Genomic DNA, 15,284 nt, shown 5'->3' on the forward strand with positions numbered 1-15,284 from the left:
TTCTAACCAGTCTCTTTGGAAGCTACTATGATACCGTGACAGACCTAACCTAAAACAGTGGCCAAATTGTTAGACTAGACCAGTCCCCCAGTAGACTGGAAATAGATAATGAAGGCTAAATCCCTCTTTCCCTCCCTTCCTCTTCTTACTAAAAATAAAGAAAATTGTATTGCAGTGGGATCTGAATGGAGAAATAATAGTCATTTTTCTGCGTTCAGAAATAGAGGACGTAACCAATATCCAGCCAGCAGTTTTCGATTTCTTAGCAGTGACGATTTAAGTAAATTTCACATGAGTTGTGGAGATCTAACTTTGTTATGATTGACAATAGAAAATTAGCCTTTTCTGCCGTTAAGATTATCTAGCATTCCTATCAGTCAGGTGGAATGTGGAATGAGATGGCACAGCTGTCGATTTGAAGGTCATTAAAGTCTTCAAAGGGTTAAAAGTTACTTCCACTGATGGATTTAAAACTGCCACATACACAAAAACAAGGTTTTCAAAATGCCCCATTTTACATCTTTGTCGAGAGATAGTCTAGTTGCTGCATTTTTGTGTCTAGATTATATTACAGATATATTTCAATAAACCACGAAGAACCTCCGTAGATTCTAGAAGCTGGGCCATCTGTGCTTAAATAAACATCTCATGCAGCACCTGTTTTATTTTATAGGCTCTATAATCACAGTGACATTCTGAAAGAAGACCTTGAAGCCTGTGGAACAGCTGTCCTTCACCAGCCTCCGAGACTCTTACCTGGAGGTGGCAGCCATGAAAAGCAAGTCAGGTATTATTGGGATGAAATTGCTGCTGTGGAAGGATGGCCATTCTTGTTCCCAGATGCTTCCAAATGAAAACAAAACACTAGTCCACACGGTCACCACTGGGATAGACACTTGTAGTTGTCAGTTTAACTGTTTTATGGACTTGACCATTTACTTCTTTGTAAATGTATTTGTTTCTAATTGTTAATTGGATATATCCACTCAATCCCTACTCATAACAATGTTTTAAGGGCTTACTTGGGGGGAGGGAGCACAGGTAGCCTTCATCTGGTATATTAGCATACCTTCGTGAACAACCCAGGATATAATCTAGTCTAGCCACCACCCTAGAGGGATGTCATTGGCAAGTCCAAACCCCAGATGGATTCCTCAATTTCCAAGGTCATGCTGGTGATACAGGCCCCCAATCTAGAAGATACAGGCCCCCAATCTGCAAGTATGGTCTCTGGACCAGCAGCATCAACAAGACCTGGGAACACGTTTTCCCCTCCCAGGCCTCACTGAATCAGGAATCTGGGGGTAAGACCCAGCCACCTGGGTTTTAATGAGCCCTTAAGGGAACTACCCTCCCTCAGGTTTGAGAGCCACCACTTCAAGGATATCCCTTAAAGGCCATAAAGCTAGGATGAGAGAGAGAGGGGGTTAATTATTTGCAGGGTAGTTGGCCATGTGAACCATGATTCTTGTACATCCTTCCTGAGTCAATCAGAAATCTGTTCTCTACCCTCTACCCACCTTTTAGGTAGTGTGGGTTTCTTTTCATGGCCCCAGAAGCTTTGTGGCATCTGAGCGACTTATTGAGGTCATAGAATTACATATGTGTAATTTGTGTAATGGTTTGTCCAGTGTTGGCACCTGGTCGGTGCCTAATTCATGTTGCATAATTGTTGCCAGTGACCTAACTCTGATTTTTATTTTGGGGACTGACTATATTTCCTTTTATTAAAATATATCCCCACTATTTACTAGCAGAGAACAAATTATTTCTCGAGCATGGTCAGCAGATGAGTGTCTGTGAAAGCCCACCTGAAAGGACCTTGTTTCGCTGAGAGTGAGAGGGGCTTTGGGTCTGGTTATCTTATATCTAACATCATTTTCTCTACCTTCAGTGTGCCACATAGGCTGTTTTATGTTAATGATTTTCTTCAGAGTAGAATTCAGCATAAATCCCACGAAAGCGTGAGAAGTCAAGATGATGGTTTCTAAAAGGACCTTGGCACAAGAAGACTTGGCCAATCATATGTTCCATTTAACAGAGCACAAGATGAGGTTCACAAGTCCTGAAAGTGTGTACATTACCTTCTGCATCTGTACTAGTGATCTCCAAACTGTGGAAAATGCTGGAAATGACCTTCCTGGTCAGTAACTTTTCAACCTGAAGCAGTAAAGGGCAATGCAAGAAAATCCTTTTTCCTGTTTTTTGTTCTTTGTTTTTTTTGTGAGGAAGATCAGCCCTGAGCTAACATTCATGCCAATCCTCCTCTTTTTGCTGAGGAAGACCAGCTCTGAGCTAACATCTATTGCCAATCCTCCTCCGTTTTTTCCCCAAAGCCCCAGTAGATAGTTGTATTTCATAGTTGCACATCCTTCTAGTTGCTGTATGTGGTACGCAGCCTCAGCATGGCCGTTCAAGCGGTACGTCAGTGGGCGCCGGGATCCGAACCTGGGCCGCCAGTAGCGGAGCGCGCGCACTTAACTGCTAACCCACGGGGCCGGCTCCCCCTCTTTCCTGTTGTTTTATCATGCAAGATAAAAAACAGCAGTCTTAAATACTCCTTTACAAGGCGGTGAAAGAAGCTGTCTGGGGCGGAGTCTTTCTGCACTCTGTAGGTCATTTGGTGATTATGTGTTGTGAGGCTCTGTAACCAGGCCCCTGTTTCGTTCTCACTGCTTTTTGTATCTGTTGATATACTATTTTGCATAAACCACAGTTGTGGTATGTGGCATAGAAAGCATATATGCATTTATAATTCTCTGTGCAAACTGACTTGTTAGACTAAATGATTCATTGTGTGACTCTCTCAGCCTACGCTGCCAAACTGTGATTGTGGGTGATGAGATAAAATATCTACATCTACTAGACTAGAGATTTGTATAGTTTCTCAACATGCATAATAGAGCATTGATTTCCATTATGAAAGGTTGCATTTTGCATGACTGTTGGTCTACAGTTATGTATAAATCAGCTTTCCCTAAGAAATGATCCTTCTTTATGACCAACACAAATTTTAAAATTAATATCTGGAGGCTGCAAGACTGCTTCTTTACCACAATCATTTTTTTAAGCCAGATAAAGAAGTCAGGAATGATTACTAATGTCAGTGTTATGTTCTGTTACGATTAGGATTGCCCTTTTATGCCCCATTGTGTGTTGTGACTGGGGGTGCTGTTTAATGCACACTGATTGTCACTGGTTCACTGTCTAGCCTTGGAAAAAGTGCCAAGTGTTTATATGACCTTTGAGAGATAAGCAGTCAGGTCTTTAAATACAGATTCTTTTTAAAGAGTTTTATTTATTTATTTATTTTTGCTGAAGAAGATTAGCCCTGAGCTAACATCTGTTGCCAGTCTTCCTCTTTTTTTGCTTGAGGAAGTTTAGCCCTGAGCTAACATCTGTGCTAATCCTCCTCTATCTTGTATGTGGGTCACTGCCACAGCATGGCTGATGAGTGAGTGGTGTGGATTCACACCTGGGATCCGAACCCGTGAAGCAGGGCTGCCAAAGTGGAGCACGCCAAACTCAACCACTAGGTCACCAGGCCAGCCCCTCTAACAAGTTTTAATCATGGCATCGGGCTCCTTGCTGCTCTTCTTGCTCTAGCCACCCTTTGTGCCCCTCAGCGCCCAGGAATTATTGTTGGACACTCCCCTAAGTGATATATTCCCATCTGCTTTGAGATCTCCCCTGGACCAAAGCAGTCAACTGGTCAACTTGATAAACTATTTCAGAAACACAGATTTGGAGAGAATGATCTACTTTTGTTCCTTAATTGTTAATGACACTGATGTCATTAGAATTCTAAGCCAGGCAGAGTAGGAAGGCTCTAATGGGTTATGAACTCCTTAAAGCCTGTTGAAGAGAACTGTGTTTGGTGTGGCGGCAGCCCTGCTTGTGCCCCTGACCCAACCATGGCTGTCGAGGTCTATCTCTTTACTATAATCTCATCTGCAAAATGGGGTACCTGCCCCACAGCGTACTCTAAAAGATAGTGAGAAGACTTCTGAATTCCTGCTCACAAAGTGAAGCATCTTAAAAGGAAAAAGAACAAAACCGTTCCTATCATCATTATTGATTTTTGTTATATCAGGGATTAAGTGTTCAAAGACCTTCATATGAAAGGTTTACGTTATTAGGTGGAAGACCAAGTTGTTATTTTAGACAATCGTGAATTATTAAAATATAATTCATGTCATTTGGGGTAATTGATAAAAAATTTGTTCATTATTGCCTTCTGGAAAACATATTTTAACATAAAAATGATTACTTAAGTAATTTTATCTTATATGAAATCCATATTGAGAGTACTCATTATTTTATTTTTTTTCCAGGTGCAACTAATTAATTGTCTCTTGTTAGTGGCTACTTTCAGATACAGTTGCCCAATTGTGCTCTCAAACTCATGCTGAAAAATTGAGTCAGCTTTATATTATTTGGATTATAGTATGTAAAAACCTCTTTATTTTATTCTGCCTATTATGTTCAGAATAAAATTCAGGGTACTTACTATTTTGTCTGCATTTAAAACTTTGGTCAAGTTACCAATCTGTTGTAAATCAGTTGTAATTAGGAAATGTTGGTACATTTACTTAAATTGCAGTTTTCTGATTGGAAGCCATTCCAAGTGTATGAAGTTAATTATAGACTGTTTAAAGTCTATTCTTTTATTATCTTTTTAATTAAAGGAGTATATAATTTAGCTGACATTGAACTTTGTTTTTTCTCTGTGGCATTGATGTTATAAATTTTCCAATGTAAAGTAGACGAAAGAGAAAAAAAAAACTCCTTTAAATCCTTTGTACCTTGGGCCGGCCCAGTGGCACAAGCGGTTAAGTGCTCGCGCTCCTCTGTGGCAGCCCGGGGTTCGCTGGCCCGGATCCCAGGTGCACACCAGCGCACCGCTTGTCAGGCCATGCTGTGGCGGTGTCCCATATAAAGTAGAGGAAGATGGGCACAGATGTTAGCTGAGGGCCAGTCTTCCTCAGCAAAAAAGAGGAGGATTGGCATTGGATGTTAGCTCAGGGCTGGTCTTCCTCACACACACACACAAAATCCTTTGTACCACTTTGCAAATTTTCTGATTTGGTGTGTTTATGTAGAAACATGGGCAAGACTCCATGCAAGGAGAGCCATGGCTGTTGTACTCCTCACCCAATTTGTCCTGAAATCAATCTGCATGAAAGCCTGGTTTTGTGCTGTAAGTGTTGGCTTAACTGTTCAGAAGTCACAGAGTCTAGATGCTGTACCTCCTTCCATAGCTCATTTGCTATTTGACCCCATGCAAGTCAATTAATGGGTTTTGTCCTTTTGTGAGGTATGTATAATAATTATAGGAAACCTTAGCTAGTTCTTTCATACCAGAGCCCAAAGGATGGTTACAATTGGTGGGGACATTAGTAGCCTCTTGCCTTGGCTTTGCCTCTGCAGAAGTCACGTGTATCAGTCACCAGCGAGACGGTCTCTGATAATTCAGTCCATCCCAACTACTTGAACTAACTTAATTCACCCTACTTCAACTTGTTTCCAGGTTTAACTCAACCTAAGTAAACATCTTTTCAGACCAGAAGCACAATTGATTTACTCATTATGAGAAATGAAACGGCTGAATGGACTAGAATTTGCTGGTAGCCTGTGATTGCATTTTCCCGGTAGGGAAATCTCTTGTGAAACCAAATGTAGAAAAAGGTTGCTTCATTTACATAGAAACAGAACAAAGGAATTGGGTGCATTATGACATTGGTGAGGTCTAGACAGAACCAAGAAAGGCAAGTTGCTGAAGGGGCTTTCTACCAAACCAGCCAGAAACCTTAGAATCATTCTGGGAAGTTTTTAAATAAGTTCAAGGATTCCGATGACCCATCCCACTTTATTCAACTCTTGGGAAAAACTAGAGTTAGGTCAGGCAAAGATTATAACAATTAAGATTTATTAAAGAAGGTTCTGAATTGTACCTAGACTTATTTTTTTTCCAAATATTTTCTTATGAAAATTTCCAAACATACAGAAAAGTAAAAGGAACTGTGTAATGAGCATCCATATACCCACCACCCAGATTCTACCATTGACATTTGATTGCACTCCCATATGTGTGTCTCTTCATATTTCCATCCATCCATCAGTCACAATCTCTTATTTTTATGCATTTCCAAGTAAGTTGCAGACATTAGTATACTGTTTTTTAACTTTTTACTTTGAAATTTTTAAAACATTCACAAAAGCCGCTATAATAACATAATGAAGTCCCATGTACCCCTCACCCAGATCCACCAGTTGTCAACATTTTGCTAGTCTTGTTTTATCTTTCCCTCATCCACACTTTTTCCTTTGAGTAGTTTAAAAGAGACAACATATTTTACTTATAAATACTCACAAATACTTATATCTCTAACATATAAGGATGTAATACATTACCATTTACCAAGATTCTTTACTTTATCTGATACCTATTTCTTGTGAGTTTGTCTTGATTATCTCAAAAAAGTCATTTTACATTTGCTTTGTTTGTATCAGGATCGAAATGCTATCACCTGTAAACTGCTGGTTCAATCCAGATACATGATGATACTCCAGCCCAGTTATTTTGGCAAGACAATGTCATAGGTGGTGCTTGTACTTCGTTTTTTTTTGTGTGTGTGTGAGGAAGATCAGCGCTGAGCTAACATCCGATGCCAGTCCTCCTCTTTTTTTTTTTTTTTTTGCTGAGGAAGATTGGCCTTGAGCTAACATCCATGCCCATCTTCCTCTACTTTATACGGGATGCTGCCACAGCATGGCTTGACAAGCGGTGCGTTGGTGCACGCCCGGGATCCGAACCTGCGAACCCCAGGCCACCAAAGCGGAGTGCGTGCACTTAACTACTGCGCCACCAGGCTGCCCCAGTGCTTGTACTTCTTATTACACCCCCCTCAGGCCGCATGTGATGTCTGGTTGTCATGTTGTTAGGAAGACTGGTCTGTGGGTTTGAACATTGATAGACTGATGCTTCAGTATAAAATTTACTGTTATGCATTTTCCACAAAATTATGATCATTTCCTAGATGCATTCATTAATTTGGACTTACAAAATGGTGACTTTTCTAATTTGTTAATTTCTTCTGCATTTATTAGTTGGAAGAACTTTTCCCATCAACTACTTGTTAATTGTGAAATGCATTTTTTGACCACAAAGGCAGGATAAATGCTTGATTCTCTCCCTTTACTTACCAATTTTCAGAATATCAAGTTGTTTCCCTAGCAGCCTCCAAAGGTTTGTTTATTTGTTTATATTTTTAATTTTGGTGAAACACACATGACATAAAATTTACCATCTTAACCATTTTTGAGTGTACAGCTCAGTAGTGTTAAGTGCATTCACATTGTTCTGCAACAGATCTCTAGAACTTTTTCGTCTTACAAAACTGAAACTCATATCCATTAAATAGCTCTCCATTTCTCCCTCTCCCAGCACCTAGCATCACCATTCTGCTTTCTGTTTCTGTGAATGTGACTGCTCTAGGTGTCTTATGTAAGTGGAATCATGCAGTCTTTGTCTTTTTGTGACTGGCTTATTGTACTTAGCATAGTGTCCTTAAGATTCATCCATGTTGTAGAATGTGACAGGATTTCCTTCCTTTTTGAGGCTGAATCCAAAGATTTTTTATTATTTTTAAAACTTTTTATTATTTATTTTTTAAATGAACTTGTAGATTTTTATATATTTGCTGTGTTTAAGTCCATTGCACTCATTGTTCTTTTTGGTGCTCAAATTGTCCCGTCCTTGGCCAGCAGGAACCCTTTCAAGATGGCCTCTGAGGCCTTTTGACATGACTCAGTGGTCTTTGATAGCTTCCGTACTTTCTGGTATGACAAGGTTTTCCAGGCTCGTCTTGTACATTTCCTGCCCCAGAACTAGAACAGGGCATTTCCCTAAGGGAACCTGGTTCCTTTTAGTATCTAAATACCGTAGTCTAGGCAGCAATATAGGCTTCCCTTTAACTCTTTCCTAATAATACCTTAATTTTTAAAAAATTTCATAGTAAGTATATAACAGGAATCAACTGTTGTTGAGATGGAAATGTGATCTGTTTCTCTTAACTACACTTAAGAGGAGGGTGACTATCTGTGCAGTGATTTGAAACCATGGCCGCGCATTAGAATCGCTCTGTGAGCCTTAAAAAATCCCAATGGCTGGACCACACCTCAGGCCAATTTTACTAGACTCTGTAGGGGTGGCATTAGGCACCTGGATTTTGCAAACCTCCCCAGGTAGTTCCAGTATGCAGCCAAAGTTGAGAATGCTCATCTAGCAATGAAATCATAACCAAAATAAAATTAAAAAAGAAATACCAAGACTCTGGAAATTCCCTTAGTCCAGAATATATTAGGTTCTAGACTTTTCTGGATGAACTATCTTCTACCAACTTGATTAAGGGGCCTTTGAAAATATGGGAATCTCATAAGTAACCCAATACTACAAATTTCTAATGTGTCTCCTATTTCTGTGTTATAGATCTGAACAAGCGTCAGCCTCAGGCTTGTTGAGGGCACAGTTGGGTCAGCACATGGCCACCTTGAAAGAACGTGATAATTCTATCACAGAAGAGGTAGCTAAGAAGTCTGAAGTTTTCCAGTCAAAAACGTGGACCAGAGGACAGGGGTTAGTAATTTTTATTTTTTTTAATAAGTTTCAAGATGTACAAATTATTCATTTAAGGAAATAGTCATGTTCTTAACAATGGTTAACATAGTTGAAAAAAGATTAAATAATAGTGAGGTTTTATGGTTGGTTTTAACTTTCTGCTCTCAGGCCTTTTGCATAGTGTTTTATGTAGGAATCTCAACTCCTTACATAACGTTGATTCAGGTTTTGGAGCTAACCTAATTAAGCATATCTACCCCAACATTTTCCAAGGAACTTAGAAGCCTCTTGTGGCATCCTGGTTTTCTTTCTCCACTCCATCCAGACCCGGGAAACAGAGCCGTCTTCCGTGGCTGACGTGTGGGCTGGTGGGCGAGAAGGTCCGAGGGAGTGGAGCCTTGTTGTGCCGGGTCCAGCCTAGGCTAAGGAGTTTGTGTTTAGTTGAGTAGATTTTGAAAAGCCGGTAGAGCTTTTCGAGCGGGGCTGTAATAAGATCTCTGCTGCGCCTTGGGGAGTTCTGTCTGCTTGGAGTGGGACTGAGACGGGGAGGAGCGAGCCCTGCTGTGGGTCAGACAAGACAGCAAGGGGCCTGACTCAGGAGCTGGCACAGAGGGGAGTGTGAGCTGCTGAAGAGACAAGGGAACCGATGGAGCAGACTCCCAAGGAAGGCAGGATGGGCTCCCACCCAGGAGCCCAGATTTAGAGCGTTCCCGTCGTGGTCCTTGTCATTCCCTGGAGAAGCCATATACTCAGAGAGATGGCCTTTCCTTTCCTAAATTTAATGTCTTGTGAACGTGTCTAGTTTCATGTATGTTTTCTCATCCTTATATGTAATATAGGGTTTTCTGGCTTTGATGCTTTTTATTTTTATCGTGCACAAAGTTCGAGGATTCTGCATGTGCCCCTCCCGGAGGCGCGGCTTGCCATCTCTGCACTGAAGTCACACACCTGTGTCGCTGTGCGGTCCAGAGCCTCGGCCATCACCCCTCAAGCCTCTCAGAGCACCTTCAGTCCTTCTCAAGCCCCCCTTTCTTTGCCCCTTTGATTAAAAGAGAGTAGAAGTGCTTTTTTAAGCATTTCAAACATACAAACAGAGAGTGATAAAATGAACCCAGGAATCCCATGCCTACCAGCCCAGACTCACATGTGTTGTTACCATTGCACCCTATTTATTTCAGACCTGCTCCTCCTCTGCCTTCTCCTCATCTTCCCACCCCTCCTCCTTTTCCCCCTCCCTCTTGGCTCCTCTCTCTCCCCCTTTCACGCACCTTCCCTCCCTTCTTCTGCTCTTTCTCTCCTCTTCTTCTCCCCTCCTTTTCTCCTTCTCCTCCTCTCCCTCCTCTAACCTCCTTCCTCCCCAATTTCTTTCTCCTGAAATAAATTATTATGGAGATACAGCCCCTGTGCGCTTCTCCTCAAGCCCCTGCCCCTTTTCAGAGGTAATCTTGTGTTATCCTTCCCACACATATTTTCATTTCACTGAACTTCCTGTGACTCAATAAATAACCTATAGTTTTGTTTTGTTTGAGGTATGATACCAGTTGTGTGAATGTTCTTTGAGAAAGAACCATGTTCTTGAGGAAAAACAGAACCTGTGTTTTTTAGATCTGTTCCACACCTATTGATAAATGTAGATCTTTTTTTTTTTTCTTTCTTTTTTTTTTTTAAGTCAGGAAGATTAGCCCTGAGCTAACATCTGTTGCCAATCCTCCTCTTTTTACTGAGGAAGATTGGCCCTGGGCTAACATCCGTGCCCATCTTCCTCTACTTTATATGTAGGATGCCTGCCACAGGATGGCTTGATGCACCTGCCATGCATATGTCCACGCCTGGGATCCCAACTTGTGAACCCTGGGCCGCTGAAGCGGAGCAGGGGAACTTAACCACTCTGCCACTGGGCTGGCCCAATAAATGTAGATCCTAAGAAGGATTTGTTTTCCGGTTTTGTTGTCCATTTTCTCTAGTACCATTTTGTAACAACATTGTATTCCATTCTTGTTCACTCGAGTAGGTCACATCTCAGCCGTGTCAAGGCTGAAATAAGCAGTGGTCCACTGCCCTTTCCTATCTAGTCATCTTCTTTTAAAAAGGTGTTGTTTATATTAGAAAACATATTCCCAGTTCCAGACAACCAATCCACTCATAATTTTTCAAATAATAACTCCATTATTTTTTTTTTAAAGGATCTCTCAGTGTTGCTTGGTTTTTTTTTTTTTTTTTTTTAATTTTATTTATTTATTTTTTCCCCCAAAGCCCCAGTAGATAGTTGTGTCATAGTTGCACATCCTTCTAGTTGCTGTATGTGGGACGCGGCCTCAGCATGGCCGGAGAAGCCGTGCGTCGGTGCGCGCCCGGGATCTGAACCCGGGCCGCCAGCAGCGGAGCGCGCGCACCCAACCGCCAAGCCACGGGGCCGGCCCAATAACTCCATTATTAATGAGAAGGGGCTGCCCAATTAATAACTTATGAATCAAGTGCTATTCTGCCTCCCCTCGTAGGTTTTTTGTTCCCTTTTAAATCATCCTGATCTCATCTTAGTGACAATCATAAAAATTACCAATAAATTAATCACAAAATCTGTCCTTAAAAATCGAAGTAAGCAGGCAGTTTCTGAAACGGTTAGGTTGTGACTGAAGAAATGCACAGCCGTAAAGAACAATGTTACCAAAATGACGTGGGCAGGGCAAGCCTTGCGAACTTTAGAACAAAATGCTTTTGTGAGTTCTAGGACTGCTTTGATTTACATGTCATGCTTTTACTATTAGCAAAATCAAGTATCTTTGGTTGTTTCCCTGTATTGAAACAATATACACCTTTAGTAAATAGCATGAGTTACATATTTCTCTGTAGATAAAAATCTTAAAAATAAGAGATTTTCAAAATTTAAGAAAGTTCTACTAAAAATTACTTGGCTAAGAGTCTAATGCAGCTCAGAAATATTTACTTTGATCTCTTGGGTAAATGGCTAATTAAACAGTCACGTGTAAATGATGTTTACCTGTGGGTCCCCTTGCTGTCAGCTAGAGTCAGTCCTGTCTCTTGAGTAAATACATCATTAAAGCCGCTGAAACTCAGATTATGTCCCCTTGAGACCAGATAAGATCCACAGCATCCGCATACCCTATTAGGCAATTACATAATTGAGCTGCAGGCTTTTAAATCAGAAAAATTTATAATTACTTTATGTGGAAAAAAAAATGAGTTGGGTGCTTCATTAAAACACAAAGTGCCTTAATACTCCTTCTCTCCTAAGTAATGTCTGTTTCCACCGAGGAGAACTTCTCCAGGGAAAGCAGAGTGGCTTACTGGTGGCACTCATAGAGTGCCCCCACCACACATACCAGAAAGACACATGACTAGTCACAGAAATACCTTCATCTCTCCCTAAGGATCGACTGTTCTCTTGGTCTTCTCTCTTGAATACTCATTTGCTGGCTCATATGAATACTTTCCCCTTTCTTTTAATTGCTGCACAGATAAAATCCCCTTCCTATAACTTAGACATACCTTAGGTGATGATGCTTGCATTTCTCTTTAAACATTGAAAAATTACTTCTGGTGTGCAAGAGGAAGGTTCTTGAGGAAAAAGTCAGTTAAATCTGTGTATTAGGGGAAATTGTCATCTGCTGTCTACATCCGTGGTTTTTAATTCTCCTGCTTTTCTGTCTCTGCATTAACAGCACTGATTTACATACAGAAGGAAATGTAATTTTATTAAATGCTTTCACATTCGCTTTCTGTTTGTATTTGTACCATCCATCGCAGAAATCAGATTCCTTTGGAGCTAGCATGTGTTTTTCTTAAAAAACTAGCAGGAAAAAAAGAAAACCAAACTTGGAATATTAAGGTAAACAAAAAGGAGAAAATAAAATTGCCCGTTGACGTTGTGGTGCATGGTTTTTAATATTTAATATATTGGCAAACATGGGTTGTACTGTTTGTGTCCATAGCTTCTTTTTTTCCCACTTGTCACAAGTGAACTTCCTTTCATACCATCACATGTTCTTCTACATCATTTCCAACAGCTGTGCAGAGACCCCTGTGTGGCTATTCCACTGTCCCTTTAACCAGCCTCTTGTTCAACATTTAAGTTGTTTTTAATTTTTCCTGTAGTAAAAAAATTTCAAAGAACATCTGAGCAATTCAGTTTGTACAAATATCCATGCTATTTCCTTAGAATGAATTCCTAGATGTAGAGTTGTTAGGTCGAAGGGAATGCGTGTCTTTCAGCCTTTTGCTCTGCACTGCCAGATCTCACTCTGGAGGGGTCATCAAAGTCACAAGGAATGGAGGAAAATATATATATATATAATCTGAGCTCTTTATGAAACTGGGTGCTATCAACCTTTTTTTTTTTGAGCACCAAATTGAGAAGTGCAAATGACATCCAATTTTTTTGTTCATTTGACCTTTATATTTACCATTGAGGTCAAACTTTTCCCCTACCTATTTGTGAGCCCTTTGTGGTTCTTCTTTTATAATTTGCCAGTTCGTGTCCTTTGCTCATTTTTCTATTAGGTTAGTAATGTTTTTCTTGTTGACTTGTAAGAATTGTTTTTATATAAATTCGTACAATTTGTTGCAATATTTTGAGCAGTTTGATTTTTGCCTTTCATTTTTCTTAATGATATTTTGGACACAAAGTCTTTTCCGTTATTATCTTCATCTGTCTATTTATGCATTTGAATATCACAGTTAAGTTTCTGGATATAAATTAAGAGGCAGCCTAGATGACTCTTGGGGTTCTAGACCTAGCAGGAACCGTAACTGACCTTTGAGAAAAATTCTGGTAGAATTGAGCCAGTAATTCTAAGTGTCCTGCTAAGTGTAAATCATAGGACGATTTGCCTTTCTAAGATGTCAAATATGACCATCAGTCATTCTACAAATAGTGTGTGCCTTGGCATTGAATTTCTAAGCCTTTTCTCCTGGCTCCTGGGAAGGCAGAAAAGTGAGGAACTAGTTTGTTCTATTGACTTAGGCTCCAGACTGCTGAGAACAGTGAGACAGTCCCCAGTCTCCCTCCTGGGCTCCAAATGTATGAAATCAAAGAGAGCCTTTATTAGCTAACAGATAAGTTGAGACCCAAGCATAGTCTATTCATAAGCACCATCAGGAGGCCCATGGTAAAAGTGTTGTCTGGTGGCATTTTTCAGATAGAGAGCTCCAATTTGCAGAGCCCATTCAGTCCCAGCATGAGCTGTGTAAAGCAGCTTGTTCCCTCTTCTCTGGGCTTTTGTTTCTTTGTAGGTATGGGTTAGTGTTGTCAGTTTCAGACTGCAAGCTCCTTCAAATTGGGGGCTTCCTTAGAAATATGCCTGGCTAAAGCATCTGCAAACAGTACATCCTGAGAATGTATTACAGATGTTTTTCCTGACTCTGCAGAAGTTGTTTTTGACTAGAAACCTCTAACCATTCCTTGTCTGAGATTGACTTTTGTTTCTGTCCCTGCTTATCATTATTACCTGCTTATTAGGGATTTATATTGTGGGTTCCCTTATGAATGACCCATTGGGCAGATCTGCTGCTCTCTTTCTTGGCTCTGTGGTCCAGTAAAGTGAAGCCAACCATTCTCATGTAATTTGACCATCCATCAAAATCCTTATAAAATAAAAGACTCATCTTTGAGAAATTATCTCTAGGATTATCTTAAAAGATGAGTCCTTTTATAAACATCTCTATCAAAAAAGTAAGAGAAATCCTAGAGATAAGAGTATTGAGTAGTGAAGATAAATGGGATAAAATATATGAAATAAGTGAAAACCTGCAGTATGCCCACTACTTTATTTACCTCACCATGGTAAAAAAAAAAAAAAGAGGGCAGAGTGTAGAACTAGTAGCAGTGGTGGTATTCTTATCAAGTATACAAGGACTTATTAGAAAGACATTTGCAGGATTATTATAGCATTTTATTGTGTTCTTTTGAAACCCAGTTGGAACCCAGCTAAAGCAAAAGAGGGTCTTAATATGAAAGAGGTGCACAAAACAGTGAGATAAATTGTGTGTCATCATTGAGGGCCCAGTTACAAGTAATCTGAGTCATTGACAATCCAAAACAGTTTCCATTATCTGCAAATTCTACAGTAAAAAGTGTAGAAAGTCCTTTAACAATTTTATTCTTAAAATATGTGTTAAAACAGTGGCTCTTACGAAGTCATGCCAAGAAATTATTAGTTACAGCTATTGCATAAGGTAATACGACGAAGAAATACATATTTGAGGCTCTCTCAGAATGTTTGAATTATTTTAGGAAAAGAAAATTATAACTTTCACTTCAGAATTTGGGTCAGTTCTTTTTGTTCATATTCTAAAATGCTTTTCATAGATCCAGGATGATTGGGCACACAGAATAGGAGCTTATCTCTCTGTGGAAGCAGACAGACTAGAGCAGGAGAGGTGGAGGTCTGGAAATGAGACAGGCCACAGTGGTCCAGCTTGCGCACTGACAGTTGAGAGATGGCAGGTCAAGGAGGTGACACTATTCTTCACACCTGTCTTCCTGGACAGATTCTGGAAGCAGGTGCAGTACAGTGGTCCATGTAGGCAGCTGGGATTGAGGCATTATGGCAGCCAGTGATGGGAACCAGCCCTGGCCTGAGCTTCGAGGGCAGGACTCTACACCTGAACCCCAGTATGCAGAAACAGGGATACAGTGCAGGTCATC

The 15,284-nt window shown here is 40.4% G+C and overlaps 1 protein-coding gene across 1 annotated transcript in view; it reads left to right on the forward strand.

Moving 5' to 3' along the window:
* LOC131403896 (centrosomal protein kizuna-like) overlaps positions 1–15,284 on the forward strand; it is a 66,651-nt gene that overhangs the window by 31,276 nt on the left and 20,091 nt on the right. The window contains 3 exon segments of the mRNA XM_058538127.1: positions 674–787; positions 8,492–8,607; positions 8,610–8,638. Coding sequence (XP_058394110.1) covers positions 674–787; positions 8,492–8,607; positions 8,610–8,638 — 259 coding nt within the window.

This window comes from Diceros bicornis, unplaced genomic scaffold (assembly GCF_020826845.1).
Source record: "Diceros bicornis minor isolate mBicDic1 unplaced genomic scaffold, mDicBic1.mat.cur scaffold_95_ctg1, whole genome shotgun sequence".
NCBI lineage: Eukaryota > Metazoa > Chordata > Mammalia > Perissodactyla > Rhinocerotidae > Diceros > Diceros bicornis.